Source organism: Dendrobates tinctorius, unplaced genomic scaffold, assembly GCF_039654945.1.
Source record: "Dendrobates tinctorius isolate UK_male_01 unplaced genomic scaffold, ASM3965494v1 ptg000133l, whole genome shotgun sequence".
NCBI classification, from domain to species: domain Eukaryota; kingdom Metazoa; phylum Chordata; class Amphibia; order Anura; family Dendrobatidae; genus Dendrobates; species Dendrobates tinctorius.
In genome coordinates, this window is record NW_027361801.1 from 48,133,910 (window position 1) to 48,156,500 (window position 22,591).

At 45.1% G+C, this 22,591-nt stretch overlaps 1 protein-coding gene across 1 annotated transcript in view; it reads right to left on the reverse strand.

Moving 5' to 3' along the window:
• Positions 1-22,591, reverse strand: part of NRK (Nik related kinase) — a 427,476-nt gene that overhangs the window by 371,966 nt on the left and 32,919 nt on the right. Inside the window, exon 2 of the mRNA XM_073543628.1 lies at positions 10,371-10,436. Within this exon, the coding sequence (XP_073399729.1) occupies positions 10,371-10,436 (66 nt within the window). The remainder of the gene's footprint in view (positions 1-10,370; positions 10,437-22,591) is intronic.

Here is a 22,591-nt window from a genome sequence, read left to right on the forward strand (position 1 = left end):
TGAAATGCCAACTTTGATGGAATGGTCTGTGGGCGTCATGTTACGTTTTCAGAGCCTCTGATGTGCCTAAACAGTAGAAACCCCCCATAACTGACCCCATTTTGGAAACTAGACCCCCCAAGGAACTTATCTAGATGTGTGGTGAGCACTTTGAACCCCCAAGTGCTTCACAGAAGCTTATAACGCAGAGCCGTGAAAATAAAAAATCATTTTTTCCCTCAAAAAATTATACTTTAGCATGCAATTTTTCTATTTTTACAAGGGTAACAGGAGAAATTGGACCTCAAAAGTTGTTGTCTAGTTTGTCCTGAGTATGCTGATACCCCATATGTTGGGGTAAACCACTGTTTGGGCGCATGGCAGAGCTCGGAAGGGAGAGAGCACTGTTTGACTTTTTGAACGCAAACTTGGCTGGAATCAATGGTGGCGCCACGTCATGTTTGGAGACCCTCTGATGTGCCTAAATAGTGGAGACCCCTCAATTCTAACTCAACCTAAACACACCCCTAACCCTAACCAAAACCCTAACCCTAACCACAAGCCTAACCCTAATCTCCAACCCTAACCCCAACACACCCCTAACCCTAATCTTAACCCTAATTCCAACCCTAACCCTAATCCCAACTCTAACCCTAATTCAAACCCAAACCCTAACCTAATTTGAACCCTAACCCTAATTCCAACCCTAAACCTTATTCCAACACTAACCCTAATTCTAACCCTAACTGTTGTTAATTCGCTTTCTGGCCTACCTCTGGTTACTAGTGAAGGTAGTGGAGCTGGTTACTGACAGAGGGGTCGCGAGTTCTCTTTCCGGGCTCCCTCTGGTGGTTACTGGAGGTAGTGGAGCTGATCTAATTAACAGAGGCCTGCCACCTGATAATGAGGAAGATGACCGGAGATCTGGAGTTTCTGACTGGATTTAAGACAGCCGACTCCCTCTATCCTTGCTGGTGATTTTTCCTGCCTCCTGAGGTCTTAGTTCCCAGCTCAGTCCCTGCATGCTCAGATAAGTGTTCTTTTGCTATTGTTCACATTTGATCTGGTCTTGTCTATTTCAGTTTTGTGTGATCAGCCAGCTCCGGCTGGGGCTGTGCTGAATTTCTACCCTTATGTTACTGCTTGTGCCAGTTTGTTTTTGTCCCTTATTAGATTGGACTCTTTTTGCTCTGCTTTCAGAATATACCAGAGTGCTGATATAGTGGGCGAAGTCTAGTGACTTCAGTATTTTTCTGTCAGATGTGTTGGGCATTTTTTGCAGGGTTTTTTGCGTGATTGCACACAGAGTCTTTCTTTTCCTGTCCTAGTTAGTGTGGGCCCCATCGTTTGCTCAGTCTATTTTCCTACCTGCGTTTGTGTTTTCATCTTGTCTCACCGACAATATATGTTTGGGGGCTATCTATTCCTTTGGGGTCTTCTCTAAGGCAGTTTAGATTTCCCCTTTCTTGCTTTAGGCTTATTTAGTTCTCTGGCTGTGTCGAGGCATTTAGGATCATCGTAGGTACGCTCCACGGCTACTGCTAGTTGTGTGGACAGGATCAGGGGTCTGCAATCCGCTTAGTTACCAACCTCTCTGGTTTTCTGTGGCTTAGCTTGGTTTTGCTTTCCTCCTCGGTGACCCAGTCATAACACCTAACCATAATCCTAATTCTAACCCTAACGGAAAAATAAAAATAAAAATATTTTCTTTATTTTATTATTTGTCCCTATGGGGTGATAAGGAGGGTGATTTACTATCTTTTCTTATTTTGATCACTATGATAGGATCTATCACAATGATCAAAATGAATGAATGGAATCTACTGCTTGGCAGATTCAACGGGCACACTGCGCATGCGCCCACCATTTTGGAAGATGGCGGCACCCATGCAGGAGGGTGGAGGGACACCGGGAGCGACATGGGGACATAGGAGGTACCAGGGGGGTGATCGGAAGGGAGGGGGAAGCGGAAGGGAGGGGAGCAGATGACGGCAGCAGATCGCTACCATCAGTCGGTGGCGGGAGCAGATCGCAGCCATCAGCCGGTGTGGGGGGGGTCAGGTCGTGGTCTCCAGCTATGTCCAATGCTACTGCAGCATCGGGCATGGCTGGATTGTAATATTTCATCAAATTTCATTGATGAAATATTACTATCTCTCTGATTGGCTGTTTCACTTTTAACAGCCAATCAGAGCGATCGTAGCCATGGGGGGGGCAAAGCCACCCCCCCGGGGTGAAGTACAAAGCTCCCTGTACCTGAGGGTCGGGTGACCTTTCAGTGACCCCGGTCACCTGACCTGCAGAGGGGCTATCAAGTCATGACACATCATATGCATCATTGGTCGGATTTACACCAACTTTCATGACACATACGCTGTGTCACTGGTCAGGAATGGGTTAAGGGAATGTCTGGAGATTTGCTTGTCCAAGACTCCAGTGAATTTTGCCTTTTTTTTCTGGATGTCCCAGGAGAATTGGCAAGTAGATTTGCTGATTGCTATTTAGTAAAAGCAGGTGAAAATGCCTACTCAAGTTCCGTTAGATTTCTGAAGATCTCCTACATGCAGGCTTGGACTGGCCAACAGTAGAATGGGAGTATCCTCTGGTGGGCCCTTATGCCTCTATGTGGGCCACCACCCTCTTATATGAGCCGTACTTGGCACAATATACTTGAATCACTATGTGAAATAAATAAGATACTGCCATTCTCTGTACAATCTACCCAGTTCATTGTGTCATCAAAAGTTAATTTATTTCAGTTCTTAACCCCTTCACGACCCAGCCTATTTTGACCTTAATGACCTGGCCATTTTTTGCAATTCTGACCAGTGTCCCTTTATGAGGTAATAACTCTGGAACGCTTCAACGCATCTTAGCGATTCTGAGATTGTTTTTTCGTGACATATTGGGCTTCATGTTAGTGGTAAACTTAGGTCGATAATTTTTGCGTTCATTTGTGAAAAAAACAGAAATTTGGCAAAAATTTTGAAAATTTCGCAATTTTCAAATTTTTAATTTTTATTCTGTTAAACCAGAGAGTGATGTGACACAAAATAGTTACTAAATAACATTTCCCACATGTCTACTTTACATCAGCACAATTTTGGAAACAATTTTTTTTTTTGTTAGGAAGTTATAAGGGTTAAAAGTTGACCAGCGATTTCTCATTTTTACAACAATATTTACAAAACCATTTTTTTTAGGGACCACCTCACATTTGAAGTCACTTTGATGGGTCTATATGGCAGAAAATAACCAAAAGTGACACCATTCTAAAAACTGCACCCCTCAAGCTACTCAAAACTACATTCTAGGAGATTATTAACCCTTCAGGTGCTTCACAGGAACTAAAGCAACGTGGAAGGAAAAAATGGACATTTTATTTTTTGCACCACAAATTTTCTTTTATCATTAATTTTTTTCATTTTCACATGGGCTACAGGATAAAATGGATCCTAAAATTTGTTGGGCAATTTCTCCTGAGTACACCGATACCTCATATGTGGTCATAAACCACTGTTTGGGTGCACGGCAGGGCTCGGAAGGGAAGGAGCACATTTGACTTTTTGAATGGAAAATATGCTGGAATATTTAGCGCTTGCCATGTCGCGTTTGGAGAGTCGCTGTGCGCCTAAGCACTGGAGCTTCCCCACAAGTGACCCCATTTTGGAAACTAGACCCACTGAGGAACTTATCTAGATGCATAGTGATCACTTTGAACCCCCCAGGTGCTTCACAAATTGATCCGTAAAAAGTACTTTTTTTCACAAAAATTATCTTTTAGCCTCAGTTTTTTCATTTTCACGTGGGCAACAGGATAAAATGGATCGTAAAATTTGTTGGACAATTTCTCTTGAGTACTCCAATACCTCATATGTGGTCATAAACCACTGTTTGGGCGCATGGCAGGGCCCGGAAGGGAAGGAGCACCATTTGACTTTTTGAATGGAAAATTCGCTCCAATCGTTATCGGACACCATGTCGCGTTTGGAGAGCCCCTGTGTACCTAAACATTGGAGCTCCCCCACAAGTGACACCATTTTGGAAACTGGACCCATTAAGGAACTTATCTAGATGTGTAGGGAGCACTTTGAACCCCCAAGTGCTTCACAAAAGTTTATAACGTAGAGCAGTGAAAATAAAAAATCATTTTTTTTCCTCAAAAATGATTTTTTTAGCACGCTATTTTTTATTTTCACAAGGGTAACAGGAGAAATTGGACCACAAAAGTTGTTGTCCAGTTTGTCCTGAGTACGCTGGCATCCCATATGTGGGGGGGAACCACTGTTTGGGTGCACAGCAGGGCTCAGAAGGGAAGGAGTGCCATTTGACTTTTTGAAATGAAAATTAGCTCCAATCGTTAGCGGACACCATGTCGTGTTTGGAGAGCCCCTGTGTGCCTAAACTATGGAGCTCCCCCACAAATGACCCCATTATGGAAACTAGACCCCCTAAGGAACTTATCTAGATGCATAGTGAGCACTTTGAACCCCCTGGTGTTTCACAGAAGTTTATAACGTAGAGCCGTGAAAATAAAAAATATTTTTTTTTCTTAAAAAAAATATTTTTAGTCCGCAATTTTTTATTTTCACAGGGGTACCAGGATAAATTGGACCCCAAAAGTTGTTGTACAGTTAGTCCTGAGTACACTGGTACCCCATATGTGGGGGGGGAACCACTGTTTGGGCACACGTCAGGGCTCGGAAGGGAAGTAGTGACATTTTGAAATGCTGACTTTGATGGCATGGTCTGCTGGCATCATGTTACATTTGCAGAGCCCTTGATGTACCTAAACTGTGAAAACCCACCACAAGTGACCCCATTTTGGAAACTAGACCCCATAAGGCAGTTGCCTAGATGTGTGGTGAGCACACTGAACCCCCAAGTGCTTCACAGAAGATTATAACGCAGAGCCATGAAAATAAAAAATAATTTTTTTTCCTCAAAGAATGATTTTTTAGCTCGCAGTTTTTTATTTTCACAAGGGTAACAGGAGAAATTGGACCCCAAAAGTTGTTGTCCAGTTTGTCCTGAGTACGCTGGTACCCCATATGTTGGGGGGAACCATTATTTGGGCACACGTCAGGGCTCGGAATGGAAGTAGTGACGTTTTGAAATGCAGACTTGATGGAATAGTCTGCGGTCGTCATTACGTTTGCAGAGCCCCTGATGTGCCTAAACAGTGGAAACCTCCCACAAGTGACCCCATTTTGGAAACTAGACCATCCAAGGAACATATGTAAGATGTGTTGTGAGCACTTTGAACCCCCAAGTGCTTCACAGAAGTTTATAATGCAGAGACGTGAAAATGAAAAAATCATTTTTTTCCACAAAAATAATTTTTTAGCCCCCAATTTTTTATTTTCCCAAGGGTAACACGAGAAATTAGTCCCCAAAAGTTGTTGTGCAATTTTTCCTGAGTACGCTGATGCTCCATATGTTGGGGTAAACCACTGTTTGGGCACATGTCAGGGCTTGGAAGGGAGGGTGCACCGTTTGACTTTTTGAACGCAAAAGTGGCTGGAATCAATGGTTGCACCATGTCTGGAGACCCCCTGATGTGCCTAAACAGTGGAAACCCCTCAATTCTAACTCCAACCCTAACCCCAACACACCCCTAACCACAGCCCTAACCCTAACACATCCCTAACCACAAGCCTAACCCTAATTCCAACGCTAACCCTAATTCCAACCCTAACCCTAATTCTAACCCTAATTCCAACCCTAACCCTAATTCCAACCCTAACCCTAATTCTAACCCTAATTCCAACCCTAACCCTAATTCCAACCCTAACCCTAATTCAACCCTAACCCTCTTTCCAACCCTAACCCTCTTTCCAGCCCTAACCCTAACCCACTTTCCAACCCTAACCCTCTTTCCAACCCTAACCCTCTTTCCAACCCTAACCCTAACCCTCTTTCCAACCCTAACCCTCTTTCCAACCCTAACCCTAACCCTCTTTTCAACCCTAACCCTAACCCTCTTTTCAATCCTAACCCTAACCCTAATGGAAAAATAAAAATATTTTCTTTACTTTACTGGTTGTGCCTACCTATGGAGGTGATAATCAGGGGGTTTATTTACTTTTTCTTTCATTTTGATCACTGTGAGAGTGATCAAAATGAAAGAATGGAATCTGCAGCCAGCAGTTTCGGGCGGGCGCACTGTGAACTGGACCCGCCGGACAACGGGAGTGACAGGGGGACTTAGAAGGTGCCGGGGGAGGTGAGAGGGGGTGAGGGGGTTATCGGAAGCTGGCGGGGAGCAGAGGGAATGGGAGGGGGGCAGATGATGACAGCGGCGGCAGATCGCCGCTGTCATTCAGTTGCGGGGTGGGGCGATCGCCGGTGGGGGGGTGGAATCGGTGTCTCCAGCCATGTCCGATGCTACAGCAGCATCGGCCATGGCTGGATTGTAATATTTCATCAATTTTCATTGATGAAATATTACTATCGCTCTGATTGGCTGTTTCATGTTTAACAGCCAATCAGAGCGATCGTAGCCACGTGGGGGCGATGCCACAGCCCCTATGGCGAAGAACAAAGCCCCCTGTATCTGCGGGTCGGGTGACCATTCAGTGACCTAGGTCACCCGACCCGCAGGGGGGCTTTAAAGTCATGACGCCACATAGGCGTCATGGGTCGTTCTGGAACGACTTTTCATGACGCCTACGTGGCGTCAAAGGTCGTGAAGGGGTTAAACACAAAAAGTGAATCTTATATATTATATAGAGTCATTAGAAACAGAGTGATCTATTTCAAGTGTTTATTTCTGTTAATGTTGATGATTATGGCTTAAATCCAATGAAAACTCAAAAGTCATTATCTCAATAAATTAGAATAATTAACAAAAACACCTGCAAAGGCTTCCTAAGCATTTACAAAGGTTCCTTAGTTTGTTTCAGTAGGCGCCACAATAATTGGGAAGACTGCTCACTTCACAGATGTTCAGAAGCCATTCACTGACACACTCTACAAGGAGGATAAGACACAAAAGGTCATTGCTATAGAAGCTGGCTGTTCAGAGTGCTGCATCCAGTCATATTAATGGAAAGTTGAGTGGAAGGAAAAAGTGTGGTAGAAAAAGGTGCACAAGCAACCAGGATAACCGCAGCCTTGAAAGAATTGTTAAGAAAAGGCCATTCAAAAATTAGGGGAAATTCACAAGGAGTGGACTGCTGCTGGAGTCATTGCTTCAAGAGCCACCACACATAGACGTATCCAGGACATGGGCTACAAGTGTCGCATTCCTTGGGTCAAGTCACTCATGACCAATAGACAATGTCAGAAGCGTCTTACCTGGGCCAAGCAGAAAATGAACTGAACTGTTGCTCAGTGGTCCAAGGTGTTGTTTTCAGATGAAAGTAAATTTTGCATTTCATTTGGAAATCAAAGTCCCAAAGTTTGGAGGAAGAGTGGAGAGGCATACAATCAAAGCTGCTTGAGGTCTAGTGTGAAGTTTCCACAATAAGTGATTGTTTGGGGAGCCATGTCATCTGCTGGTGTAGTTTCACTGTGTTTTATCAATACCAAAGTCAGGGCAGCCGTCTACCAGGAAATTTTAGAGCACTTCATGCTTCCCTCTGCTGGCAAGCTTTTAGAACATGGAAATTTCATTCCCCAGCAGGACTTGGCACCTGTCCACACTGCCAAAATACCAATACCTGGTATAAAAACAACAGTATCACTATGCTTGATTGGCCAGCAAACTCGCCTGACCTTAACCACATAGAGAATCTACGGGGCATTAATCTACGGGGCATTGTCAAGAGGAAGATGAGAAACACCAGACCCAACAATGCAAACAAGCTGTATGCTGCTATCAAAGTAATCCGGGATTCCATAACACCTCAGCAATGCCACAGACTGATTGCCTCCATGCCACAGCACATTGATGCAGTAATTGATGTAAAAGGAGCCCCAATCAAGTATTGAGTGCATTTACCGAACGTACATTTCCATAGGCCAACATTTCAGATTTTAAAATCATTTTTTAATCTGGTGTTATAAAGTATTCTAATTTACTGAGATAATGACTTTTGGGTTCTCATTGGCTGTAAGCCATAATCATCAACATTAACAGAAATAAACACTTGAAATAGATCACTCTGTAATGACTCTATATAATATATGAGTTTCAGGTTTTGTATTTTAGAACTGAAATAAATTAACTTTTTAATGATATCTTAATTTTGTGAGAAGCACCTGTATTTGTAACCGAGATTAATGTCACATTTACATGTAATTGAAAATGGGGCCCAGGAGTTGGTTACAGGTGGGCCCTTAGCACTCTAGTCCGATACTGCCTACATGGGCTAGTGGTTACTGCTTACATCTTAGGATTTGTTTACATAACCATTCGTCATTAGTTTGTAACAGATCCAGTATTAAAAAAAACACAGATCCATTACTGATCCATCCCTCAATGTCTGTCCACTATTTCATCCTTCTTCTCCACTAGATATCTGAAACTCAACATGGACAAAACAGAATTCATCATCTTTCCCCCATCTCACGTGACCCCCCCTACGAACCTATCAATTACAGTAAATGACTGCCCACTCTCCCCAGTCCCACAAGCTCGCTGCCTCGGAGTAATCCTTGACGCTGATCTCTCCTTCAAACCACATATCCAAACCCTTTCCACTTCCTGCCGACTTCAACTCAAAAATATTTCACGCATCCGTTCATTCCTCACCCAAGAATCTGCAAAAACCCTAGTCCATGCCCTCATCATCTCTCGCCTTGACTACTGCAACCTCATGCTCTGCGGCCTCCCCTCAAACACTCTCGCACCCCTCCAATCTATTCTAAACTCTGCTGCCCGACTAATCCACCTGTCCCCCCGCTATTCCCCAGCTTCTCCCCTCTGTCAATCCCTTCACTGGCTCCCAATTGCCCAGAGACGCCATTACAAAACCCTAACCATGACATACAAAGCCATCCACAACTTGTCTCCTCCATACATCTGTGACCTCGTCTCCCGGTACTTTCCTGCACGCAACCTCCGATCCTCACAAGATCTCCTTCTCTACTCCCCTCTTATCTCCTCTTCCCACAATCGCATACAAGATTTCTCTCGCGCATCACCCCTACTCTGGAACTCTCTACCACAACATATCAGACTCTCACCTACCATCGAAACCTTCAAAAAGAGCCTGAAGACCCACCTCTTCCGACAAGCCTATAACCTGCAGTAACCACCGATCGACCAAACCGCTGCACGACCAGCTCTACCCTCGCCTACTGTATTATCACCCATCCCTTGAAGATTGTGAGCCCTCGCGGGCAGGGTCCTCTCTCCTCCTGTACCAGTTATGACTTGTATTGTTTAAGATTATTGTACTTGTTTTTATGTATACCCCTCCTCACATGTAAAGCGCCATGGAATAAATGGCGCTATAACAATAAATAATAATAATAATAATAATTACCAATGAAGCAAAAACAGATGCTCACCAAGTCCATTTTTGAATACTTAAGTCTTAAAAAAAAAAAAAAATCAAATGTTTTACAAAATTAAAAATGATCATTTTGGTTTCTGTTTTGCATTGGTTTTGCTTCATCTGCAGTGGATCCTTTTTTTCTGTTTTAACCAGAGGTGTTTCTGAACATCTCTAGTGTTCTGTGCATGCTCTGTGATAACAAAATGGACCTGTTAAAGGATGACATACCCAATTACCATCCATTATAATCCACATCCCATAGATTGAAATTTTAAATGTATTAGTGTGCTATCTGGGTTTTTTAGCCAAATTAAAAACTTGTGCAGATTAAATTTTTTGTTCCGGTCGAAAAAAATTGAGAGTCAAAGACATTTTATGACAATTAAGTTCACCTTCTATTGAATGGAAACTGTACTGGGATATTTTTTGTTTTTTTGCTCCCAAAATGGACTAATAAATGGAAATAACTACTGTACAGATAAACACATGTTTACACGAGCTGATCATTGTAAACGAACATTCATAGAAAAGCTTGTTTGCCAATTGCCAGCTTACTTAAATGCACATTACGGGAAGAGACAGACAGCCATCTAACTTGGATGAGGATCGCAACGGAATGCTTGGACTGGCCGACCCAACAGTTGCATAAAAATACATGCTGTTACGCTCAGGTCACGAGACCTGACGTCCAGTCCAAGCACAGCGTTGCGATCCTCGTCCGAGTTATATGGCCATGTGATCCTTATTAAACTAATTTTTATTTCTAGAGCACCAACGTATTCTGCAGTACTTTACAGACTCTTTTCTAACAAGGATGAAAAATCACTCTCTACAAAAAATTTGAATTATTTTCAAAAATTTTGATTTTTGGTGTGAAACAAACAGATTAAATAATTTTCTATTTATTAGCAAACTGGGAATTATAAAAACTGAAATCAGTCAAACCTTGTAGACTTGTCCATATGTCCCATTTCCAACCACTTCCACCAGCTCAAAAATTCCTGCAGGATCCTGTAGAGAAGAATAAATGAAGAAATAAAGCTTAGGAAAGGCGGTTTAGCAGCTTATGCATTCATTAACCAGCTTCCACTGAGAGGATTTCATGAATTCTGTATTAATCAATTTGCTGCAAAGTAGCTCAGAAATGCATTTGACTGCGAAGTTTACTTTATTTCAGTTTTCTGTGTCAGCGACTCAAACAGTATTTGGTTTCATAAGCTTTTCAGAGCTTTTTTTTTTGCGATTATTATGTAATTTAGGGCACGATGAATTTAGAGCATAAATATGTTTTGCCTTTTCATATTAATGTTTTAAAGAGCCTCACTGCCCTGATGATGACATTTACAAGTGTTCATGTTCTGTATTTTATTCATTGGAGTAGCTTTATCATTCATGAATGCTGCATGTTGGCATGGAAAGAAAAAGCTGTGCAGCGCTGCCATTCATTGCCCGCTTTTTATGTTTGCCATGTATATTTTACTTCTATAGTCACCCAATTGGGACCTCTGAACTGCCTTTTAGTTAATGAAGGAGATAGTTAGCTCACATGCACTGTGGGAGCTACAAATGAAAATCAACTCTCCAAGGCCAAGTCTCCATGTGTAGGGAAACGCTGTAGCAATCTGCCTGTTTGCGGGGTTACTGTGGGTTTAATCTACAAGTTAATAGCGATACTAACCTGCCTGACGTCTGCACTTAGCCGATCTTTGTGGGGAGAAAAGGCTCTGCATTGGGGTCTGCTATCAGTCAGGGCCGGGGGTGCGGTTACAGCCGCTACACTCTATACTCATAGTGGTGACTCAGTCAGTGCTGGAGCCGCTGTGACTGAAACCGGAACAGGGAAAATAAAGTTATTTTTCTTTCTGCAGCTTTTGGCCATTTGCAGGTGCCGGGCAGGTTAGTAACATTATTCACCTGCAGATTAACTCCATATCTGCAGGTTAATAGCGTTTTTTCTGGTTATAGATTCCCGTTAAAGCGATTGTATAGACTTTGGCCAAAAGTCTTCAGCGTGTGCACTGAGTGCTATTAGGATTCTCCTGTGTTAGTGGTGTGAGCGGGAGGTCACATGATATGCAAATATATCTCTAAAAAAAAAAATATATATATATATAAAATATACATATTGCACATACACTTTGGCCACATTCCAACTAGATGTATTCGGGCTTGCTCAATACAAGTGGAGTTGAGTGAGGTTTTGCGCTTCTAGTTGGAATGTGACCAGGACTATACAGTACATACCGCATACTGGCAGTCACCTGACCGCTCACGCTTGCTGCTGATACAGGAAAATCCTGACAGTGCGTGGTGCACCAGTTATGAGGATTCAGGTGTTTGCAGTCTCATAAGGTGACTGCAAATTTTTAGCAAAAGATTTGACAACCCCTCTAACTCACTGCATGAAAATGTTTTCTCTGGATTTTAAAAAGTACAGGATGCATTAAAAAAATGCTGCAGACTTTAAGAGCAGATTTCATTTATTGCAATTTAGATGGCAAAATCCTCAAATTTTAGCTGGTGCAAATTTTTAGGACTAGTTTAGGCTAGGACTACACTGCAAATTTGTCTGTGACACAAGTTAGGTGTCGCTGCTACATCAGAGTGCAATACAAGTGAGTGGAGTCATATTGTGACACTGAAGGCGCTGCAACAAGCAAGTCACAACAAACGCAACTGCATCAGAATTTCTTGGGACTTGTTTGCGGCGATGCGATGTGACCCTATTTACTTGTATTGTGCTGTGATGTAGCAGCAGCACCTCTCGAACCTTGGTCGCGGGCAAGTGTCACATTTGAGCCCCAGTCTAAGGCCGTAGTCACACTACTGTGTAGCACAGCCGAGTGCTTTGTGCTAAAACTTCGCATAGCACTCTGTCCAGTGTTAGGGTACCGTTACACTTAGCGATGCACCAGCGATCCCGACAACGATATGGATTGCTGGTGCATCGCTAAGTGGTCGCTAGTGAGCTGCCACACAGGCAGATCTCACCAGCGACATCGCTGGGGTCGGGGGTCGCTACTTACCTGTCAGACGCGGCGATCCTGACGTCCTCCCGCCCGCGTCCACGCGTCGCTCGTCGGCGCCACAGGAAGCCCAGCAGGAAGCGCCCGACGAGAAATGATCCAGGACCTTCTCGCGCGACCAGCGATGAGCAGCGGGGGAGCCGGTCGGAGGTAAGTATCAGACATAGCGATATCGCTAGCAATATCGCTGCTACGTCACAAAATCGGTGACTTTACAACGATATGCAATATTGCTATGTGTAACGGGGCTTAACTCTATGGAGCAACTCAGATCTACGATTATCACATGCCGATTCAGCATGAGATAACATTTGCAGCATGCTGTGATTGGCAGCGAGACTTGGCTCACTCGCACCCGAACAAGTCTATGGGTGCATTGGAATGCACTCAGATGTCATCCCAGTGCAGTCCAATATACACCAAGACAGGTTATGGAGGAGATGGAGAAATTACTTTCTCCGTCTCCTTCGTATTTGTGTTCTGATCCTGTCATGCGAGTGGATGACAGCACAGAGCACTCACACTCGGATCACACTCACAGCAGAGCAGGAGCTGAGGATCATTAGCATATCGCATCGGATGCCATACGCTGGTGTGATTCCAGCCTATCACATAAATATTCAAGATAATTTTCCAATCAGCATTATGACTCGAACGCATTACAATTCATTGTGTTAGAATGTATTGCATCTTTTTAGTGTGGAATCTGCAACAAAAATTTTCAACAAATCTGCCAAAGCTTAACCTTGGTTTTACTGTTTTCCATTAATTTCAGTGGAGAGAGCAGTGGGGCAAAAACCAGCTATTAGGCTTTAAAATGTGATATTATTAAATACTGCAATATAATACACCCTGAAACAGTAATAGAAAGGAAGCATTATACACACACTGCAAACTTCAAAGGGCGTCCCCATTGAAGCAATCAGCTGTCATGGCCACGGGATATGTGCTATTACAGGACTCCTATTCAGATCATGTCATGTGCTGATCACACAGGTTTAGAAAAGTTACAGCACAAGTTGTTAAGAGCTTTGTTTAGTAATAAGCCTCAAATTTCACGCTCTGGAGGCTATGAAGGGAGTTCCCGATAATTAGCAACATGCAGCGGATCTTAGAAACCAAGACGAATTATTACATAACGTGGTCTCACTTCCCATTAGACATTGAATCCACTGAACACATTGGGGCATGTTCTTAGGGCAGAGACAGATGGCCGTATAACTTGTGAGAGGATCCCATCACAATCCTCGGATTGGCTGGCTGTTCTCCTGACCTGAGTGTGACAGCATGTATTTCTCTGCAGTTGTCAAGCTCAGGAGAGCCAGCCAGTCCGAGCATTGTGATGTGATCCTCGCACGAGTTATACAGCCGTCTGTCTGTGCTCTTAAACTGTGAAGACTTGATTGAATGACAAGGTGCATGCATGACATCCTGCACCATTCAACTCTTACAGCCAGGGGAGAACCAGGGAAGACATATATGCCCCAGTCTAGTGATTGGTAGGCGTCCCATTGGTTGGACTATTTAAGGGCTCGTGCACACGACCGGATTTTCGGTCTGAGTATGATCCAAAAGAACATCGGATTACACTCGGTCCAATGTTGTTCTATGGGGCCGTGCATATGTCCACTTTTTTTCCCATGGACAAAGTCTGCCCAAGTGAAAAAAACGCAGCATGCTTGACTTGCATCTGATAATCAGATCGCACTTGGCCATAAAAGTCAATGAGTCTGTTGAAAACATCGGACTGCGCTCGGATGACATTTGAATGAGGTCCAATATTTACAGACTGATGGAATGAAGGAGATGGAAAAATGTTTTTCTCCAGCTTCTCCTCATCCGAGAGATTCAGATCACACCCTGATCAAACGTTGATCAAAGTACAATTAGCATAATTGGGCGAATCTCTCGGAAAAGACAATTTACGTTGGTGCGACTCTAGCGTAAGTTATCAAATACTCAGGTGATAATGTGTTTCAGCTGGAATAGCCCTTTAAAGCAAAGAAGCATGTCTAAAAAGTTGTGAACTGAAAATACATTATGACATATACACCATTTTGATAATTAATATGGCTTCTCTACTCTACTTCTACAATGCAGTATATGCCTTACAAGCATACTCCAATATGCCATAGAGATAGACACCCCCATCAATCAAAATTACGAAGAGCACAATTATCCAAATCAGGACACTTTTCTATATAAAACAGGTATATGACATGCATTCATTCATCCCATCCGGGGAGAGGGACTGCAGTCTAAAAATCCACTCACACTCCCATCTCAGAATGATCTTATCTGTATTGCCTGCCCTCATTCTCGGTTTGATTAGTTCAATCATAGTGAAGGTGATGTCGTTCACACGGCCCTGATGCACCTTATTCATGTGTCTGGCGACCGGGGTATCTCGCTTATTCTTAATTTCCCCCAGGTGTTCCCCCACCCTCACCCTTAATTCTCTTGTGGTCTTACCCACATAATCCATGGGACAAATGCATGTAGCTTTATAAACCAGACCTGTTGATCTGCAATTTCCAAAGTCCCTAATGCAGAAGGATTTGCCACTATAAACCAAAAAACTATTCCACATAGTCGGGTGGAAAAGCCTCTAGACCAATAAATTAAACCAAAAAACCAAGAAAATACAGGAAAGAAGTTAAAGAGGTATTATCTGAGCATGCTCAACATCAGCAAAATATAAATGTATGATCATAGAATTAAATGCTCAGAATAAAGTCATATATATCACAAAATCCTGAAAAAAGATAGAGGCTCATAATGATTTCAAAAATAATGCAAAATTTATTAATATAAAATTGTGACAAACAGAGTGTCTGGGTATGCACACACAAAAGGCAGGGAAAAGGGGAAAGGGGGATGGAGAAAATGTCCGGGATAAAGATACAAGGTAACGGAATCACAGCGAAAGTACGGTATCCAAAATAGTAAAGTTACATATAGGTTAACATAGTCATTTATAGAGTTGAGCGAAACGGGTCGAAAAATTTCAAAAGTCGCCGACTTTTGGCAAAGTCGGGTTTCATGAAACGAAACCCGACCCTAGGATGAGGTCGGCCACGAGGTCGGCGACTTACGCGCCAAAGTCGCGTTTCAAAAGTTTGTTTAGCGCTCTTTTTCAGCCAATCAGGATCAACGGACACTGTGGGCAACGTGATGACATAGACAGGGGTCACCACCATCTTTCAGAAGGGCATGCAAGTGATTGGCTTGCTTTGGTGGGCGTCACAGGGGTTATAAAAGGGCATGCATGCCGACCGCCATCTTACTTCTGCCGATCTTAGCATAGGGAGAGGTTGCTGATTCTGTAGGGAGAGCGTTAGGCAGGGAAGAAGAAAAAAAAACTGCTTCTGCTGCTAGCGATTTTGCCTGTACAACACACCAGTCACTGTGTGTGCAGTGCAAGGGGAGGCTATATTGTGGTGGATCAGCGGTGTTGGTTGTTAGGCTGCCTTCTAAGGCTTCCTGACAGCTGCATTGCTGTTTACCCACTGCTCTGCAAACTGCTTTTTTAAAAGCAATCCCAATTTTTTTTTTGTCCTGCTGAGGTACTGAGTAGAGTTGAGCGAAACGGGTCGAACAATTTCAAAAGTCGCCGACTTTTGGCAAAGTCGGGCTTCATGAAACGAAACCCGACCCTAGGATGAGGTCGGCCACGAGGTCGGCGACTTATGCGCCAAAGTCGCGTTTCAAAAGTTTGTTTAGCGCTCTTTTTCAGCCAATCAGGATCCACGGACACTGTGGGCAACGTGATGACATAGGCAGGGGTCACCACCATCTTTCAGAAGGGCATGCAAGTGATTGGCTTGCTTTGGTGGGCGTCACAGGGGTTATAAAAGGGCGTGCACGCTGACCGCCATCTTACTTCTGCCGATCTTAGCATAGGGAGAGGTGGCTGATTCTGTAGGGAGAGCGTTAGGCAGGGAAGAAGAAAAAAAAACTGCTTCTGCTGCTAGCGATTTTGCCTGTACAACACACCAGTCACTGTGTGTGCAGTGCAAGGGGAGGCTATATTGTGGTGGATCAGCGGTGTTGGTTGTTAGACTGCTTTCTAAGGCTTCCTGACAGCAGCATTGCTGTTTCCCCACTGCTCTGCAAACTGCTTTTTTAAAAGCAATCCCAATTTTTTTTCTTGTCCTGCTAAGGTACTGAGCGTGCATTTATTCACACCATACAGCGGTGTACGCTCCTCACACAGTACCGTGTAACGGCTGTTATCACAGCCACAGTGAAGCTATCTGTGTGTCACTGTTGAAGGATAAGTGGAGGACTTGTTCCGTTCTTACAGACCTACACTCTAGGGAGATTCCTATTCTGCCCAATTCTACAATTCACTTTTTTCACACCTGTGCCATCGAGCCTGTGACATAGCGCTCTGATATTCAGTGGGCCTCACACAATCCAAAAGTGTCCAGTGTCCACAAGTGTCTGCAGAAATTAAAAATCTCCCTTATCCTGTAGTCACTTTTTTCACACCTGCTGCATCGAGCCTGTGACACAGCGCTCTGATATTCATTGGGCCTCACACAATCCAAAAGTGTCCAGTGTCTGCAGAAATTCAAAATCTCCCTTATCCTGTAGTCACTTTTTTCACACCTGCTGCATCGAGCCTGTGACATAGCGCTCTGATATTCATTGGGCCTCACACAATCCAAAAGTGTCCAGTGTCCACAAGTGTCTGCAGAAATTCAAAATCTCCCTTATCCTGTAGTCACTTTTTTCACACCTGCTGCATCGAGGCTGTGACATAGCGCTCTGATATTCATTGGGCCTCACACAATCCAAAAGTGTCCAGTGTCTACAAGTGTCTGCAGAAATTCAAAATCTCCCTTATCCTGTAGTCACTTTTTTCACACCTGTGCCATCGAGCCTGTGACATAGCGCTGTGATATTCAGTGGGCCTCACACAATCCAAGTGTCCAGTGTCCACAAGTGTCTGCAGAAATTTAAAATCTCCCTTATCCTGTAGTCACTTTTTTCACACCTGTGCCATTGAGCCTGTGACATAGCGCTGTGATATTCAGTGGGCCTCACACAATCCAAGTGTCCAGTGTCCACAAGTGTCTGCAGAAATTCAAAATCTCCCAGAAATTCAAAATCTCCCTTATCCTGTAGTCACTTTTTTCACACCTGTGCCATCGAGCCTGTGACATAGCGCTGTGATATTCAGTGGGCCTCACACAATCCAAGTGTCCAGTGTCCACAAGTGTCTGCAGAAATTTAAAATCTCCCTTATCCTGTAGTCACTTTTTTTCACACCTGTGCCATCGAGCCTGTGACATAGCGCTGTGATATTCAGTGGGCCTCACACAATCCAAGTGTCCAGTGTCCACAAGTGTCTGCAGAAATTCAAAATCTCCCTTATCCTGTAGTCACTTTTTTCACACCTGTGCCATCGAGCCTGTGACATAGCGCTGTGATATTCAGTGGGCCTCACACAATCCAAGTGTCCAGTGTCCACAAGTGTCTGCAGAAATTCAAAATCTCCCAGAAATTCAAAATCTCCCTTATCCTGTAGTCACTTTTTTCACACCTGTGCCATCGAGCCTGTGACATAGCACTGTGATATTCAGTGGGCCTCACACAATCCAAGTGTCCAGTGTCCACAAGTGTCTGCAGAAATTCAAAATCTCCCTTATCCTGTAGTCACTTTTTTCACACCTGTGCCATCGAGCCTGTGACATAGCACTGTGATATTCAGTGGGCCTCACACAATCCAAGTGTCAAGTGTCCACAAGTGTCTGCAGAAATTCAAAATCTCCCTTATCCTGTAGTCACTTTTTTCACACCTGTGCCATCGAGCCTGTGACATAGCACTGTGATATTCAGTGGGCCTCACACAATCCAAGTGTCCAGTGTCCACAAGTGTCTGCAGAAAATCTAAATCTCCCCTGTCCTATAGTCACCTTGTACCCTGTTTTACATTACTATATAGTTTGTAGGATTTTGTCTACATTTCTACCAAAAATGAGGAAGGCTGGTGGAAGAGGCTGTGGAATTGGGCGGGGCTTGGCAGCTGGTAATGATGGTGTTGGTGGTGGATCTGATGGTAGTGGCAAAAGCAAAATAGGACCGAATGCAGGAGGTGTTGAGCCTGCGTCATCGTCTGGCTCCATAAGGCTTCGAAGGCTTAGTTTTCTAGGAGTTGGCAAACCGCTTTTAACGCCAGAGCATCAGGAAAAAGTTTTGTCTTACATTGCTGACTCAGCCTCCAGCTATATCGCCTCCTCTTCTGAAGTTGTAAAGCACTGAGTCGTCATTGGAGGCTCATGTTCATGAACCACACCTTTCCTTGTGTCCTTCACCACAACCAAGATTGAAGGATAACGCAGGCCATACTACTGATTACTCCATGGAGCTGTTTTCACATACCATGCCTGGATTATCAAGTGAAATGGTGAATTACCCAGGCCAAGATGAATCTGACATGGAGTGCACTGATGCACAGCCGCTGATGGATGATTCTGCTGGTACATTCACTCAGAGCACTACATTGTCCTCGCAGTGTACAGAGCCAGATTCTGACCCTGATGAGACTCAGGTGCCCCTTCCCGCACACTATACCACCATACACGGTGACACAGAGGAAGGTGCACATGACATTGAAGAGGAGGTGATGGATGACCCAGTTGTTGACCCAGATTGGCATCCATTGGGGGGAGAGGGTGCTGCTTCCAATAGCTCAGATGAGGAGCATCCACAGCAGACATCAACATCGCAACAGCTGTTATCTGGCAGGCCCGGAGCATTCCAAAGACAGGTTCCAAAAATCAAAAGAGTTGCTGGACAGCTTGTCCAGAGGGTCAAAACATCACAGCGTCCTAGGCCGCAAAATGTCTGCCAAAGTAGGAAGAGTGCAGTGAGGCACTTTTTTGAACAAAATCCTCATGATCAGGCCAAGGTTATCTGTAAGAAGTGCGCAAAGACCTTTAGCCGAGGGAAAAATCTGAAAAATTTGAATACCAGTTGCATGCTTAGACATTTAACCAGCATGCACTTGCAAGCGTGGACACAACACCAAACCTCAAGTGCCACATGTGCAACTGATCACAAAGAAGGTAGTCAGCAACGCTACATTGTTTCCCCCACTGTAAGCCCACCGGTTAGCACAGCAGCAAATGTTGAGGTGTCGTTGCAAGGCCACAGCAGTCAGGGAATCCCACTGTTATATCAACGAAATACTGAATCTAGGCCATCAGAAAGAACACCAACTCCATCACCATCATCAACCCTCTCTGTCCGCCCTGTCCACCGCTACTTCCACCATATGCAGCTCTCAAGTCCAGCTCACCCTCCCAGACACTATGAGTAGGTCAAGAAAGTACTCAGTCTCTCATCCGCGTACACTGGGTTTGAACGCCCACATTGTCAAACTAATCTCGTTTGAGATGATGCCCTATCGGTTGGTGGAAAGCGCAGCTTTCCGTGAACTCATGGCCTATGCAGTACCACGCTATGACCTACCCAGTCGCCACTTCTTCTCTCGCAAAGCCATCCCAGCCCTCCACCATCATGTGAAAGACCGCATTGTCCATGCACTCAAGCAGTCAGTGAGTGGAAAGGTGCACCTCACAACTGATGCATGGTCCAGTCGGCATGGCCAGGGCCGTTACGTGTCCATCACTGCGCACTGGGTTAATGTGGTGGATGCAGGGTCCACAGGGGACAGCGGTGGTGGGACAGTGCTGCCTAGCCCACGGTATAGGAAACAGTTGGCTGTAGGCGTTCCACCCTCCTCCTCCTCCTCCAGAAGCGAAAGCTCGTCCACAGAGCGCAGTCGTACGAGCACTCCATCTGCAGCTGCCACTGTTGCACACGAGGTGTCCCCCTATCGAGCAGCTAGTGGAAAGCGTCAGCAGGCTGTGTTGCAGATGATGTGTTTGGGCGACAGACACACCGCCGAGGTGCTGGCCGAGTACTTGAAGCGACAAACTGAGTCATGGCTGGGCAGTGTACATCTTGAGGCAGGCAAGGTAGTTAGTGATAACGGCCGTAATTTTGTGGCAGCCATAGCCCTTTCAAAACTCAGCCACATACCTTGCTTGGCTCACACCTTGAACCTGGTGGTGCAGTGCTTCCTCAAAAATTATCCGGAGTTAACAGCCCTGCTCCATAAGGTGTGAAGACTGCGCGCGCACATCCGCCGGTCGCCTGTACACTCCGTTCGTATGCAGAATCTGCAGCGATTGCTCCACCTTCCCAACCACCGCCTCATTATCAACATTGCAACAAGGTGGAACTCCACCCTGCACATGGTGGAGCGGCTGTGCGAGCAGAGGCAGGCCATAATGCATTTGTGGGAGGATACACGGCCAGGCACTTTGAGAGCAGACATGGAGTTGACAGGTGTGCAGTGGTCGAAGCTGAAAGACCTCTGTAAAGTCCTTCAGTGTTTTGAGGAATGCACACGGCTGGTAAGCGCAGACGACGCCATCCTAAGCATGAGCATCCCACTTATGCGTCTGCTCATGCAAACTTTGACGCACCTTAAGGAGCAGGCGTCTGCAGCCAATGTTGACGAGGAGGAAGAGGTGGAGGGAATCCTTGATGACATTCAGCCATTGTCTGCTCAGGGACCTCTCCTGGACGAGTTGGAGGAAGAAGAGGAGAAGGAGGATGATGATGGGGATGATTACTTAGGGGAGGAGGATGCATCTCGTGGGGCAAGTGAAAATGTTGGCGTGGCAAGGTCTGGTACAGGGTTTGTGCGTGACTGGAGGGATGTGGATTTGCCAGAAAGTGTTCCTCCAACCAGCACTCGCAGTGCATCATTGACACCGGGAACATTGGCCCACATGTCAGATTATGCCTTGCGGATCCTAAAAAGGGACCCCCGCATTGCCAAAATGATGAACGATGACGACTACTGGTTGGCCAGCATCCTGGATCCATGCTATAAAGGCAAATTGCAAAACATCATGCCACAGGAGAACCTTGACCTAATATTGGCTAATAAACAAGCAACTCTGGTAAATCGGTTGCTTGAGGCATTCCCAGCACACAGCAGCGGTGATGGTTCTCACACGAGCCGTATGGGCCGGGGGCAGCTTGGCAGAGGTGTTCATGGTGCACACAGCAGAAGTGGCGTTGGAGACAGGGGTTTCATGACAATCTTGTGGACTGATTTTTCAAGTACCGCTCACACAACTGGTAATACTGCATCGATGGAAAGTGACAGGAGACAGCAGTTGTCAACTATGGTTACAAACTACTTTTCCTCCCATATCGATGTTCTCCCACACAGGTCATTCCCCTTTGACTATTGGGCTGCTAAACTGGACACCTGGCCTGAATTGGCACAATATGCCTTACAGGAGCTCGCTTGCCCAGCTGCAAGTGTGCTATCGGAAAGAGTCTTCAGTGCAGCTGGATCAATCCTGACAGAAAAAAGGACCTGTCTGTCAACCCAAAATGTGGATGATCTAACCTTCATTAAAATGAACCATGCATGGGTTTCCAAGGATTTTGTCCCACCTTCCCCTGATGACACATAGGGTGACAGAAAAATGGCTTGCTTTGGTCCACCTCTTCCTGGGACTTGACCTATTTCGCCTTTTGCATCAGCTGAATGTCCAACATCAACATATGCCACTTTCTAAAACTCCCTAACTGTGCTGCCTCCCCCCCATGGCCGGGGTCACCACCTAGCGCACGACACCGTGCGAGTGCCGTTGCCCTGGACAGGTGGGTAGGCTGACTCTTGGGCGCGGCCACTGGCACAGGGTCCCTCATAGTGCAATCAAGTGTCTCTGACGGTGGTGGTGCACACCTGCCGTCAGACACACCGCCGTACTATGAGGGGCCCAGTGCCAGTACCGATGCCCACGAGTGGGCCCCCCTTGCTTGGGCAGGGCCCCAGCATTTGCAATCCTTACCTCTCCCTGCTCCTCCGCTGTGTAGTCTGGGCCGTCAAATCCATACTGTGCCTGACACCGTCTGAGCCTGCCTCCTGATGTATAGACATATATTTTGAATGTGTACGCTATCCATACATGTTATCCGGGGATACGGTACCCTTTCTCACCTTTGTGCAATCACGTGCAAGCCATACTGGGCCTAACACCGTCTGAGCCTGCCTCCTGATGTATAGACATATATTTTGAATGTGTACGCTATCCATAC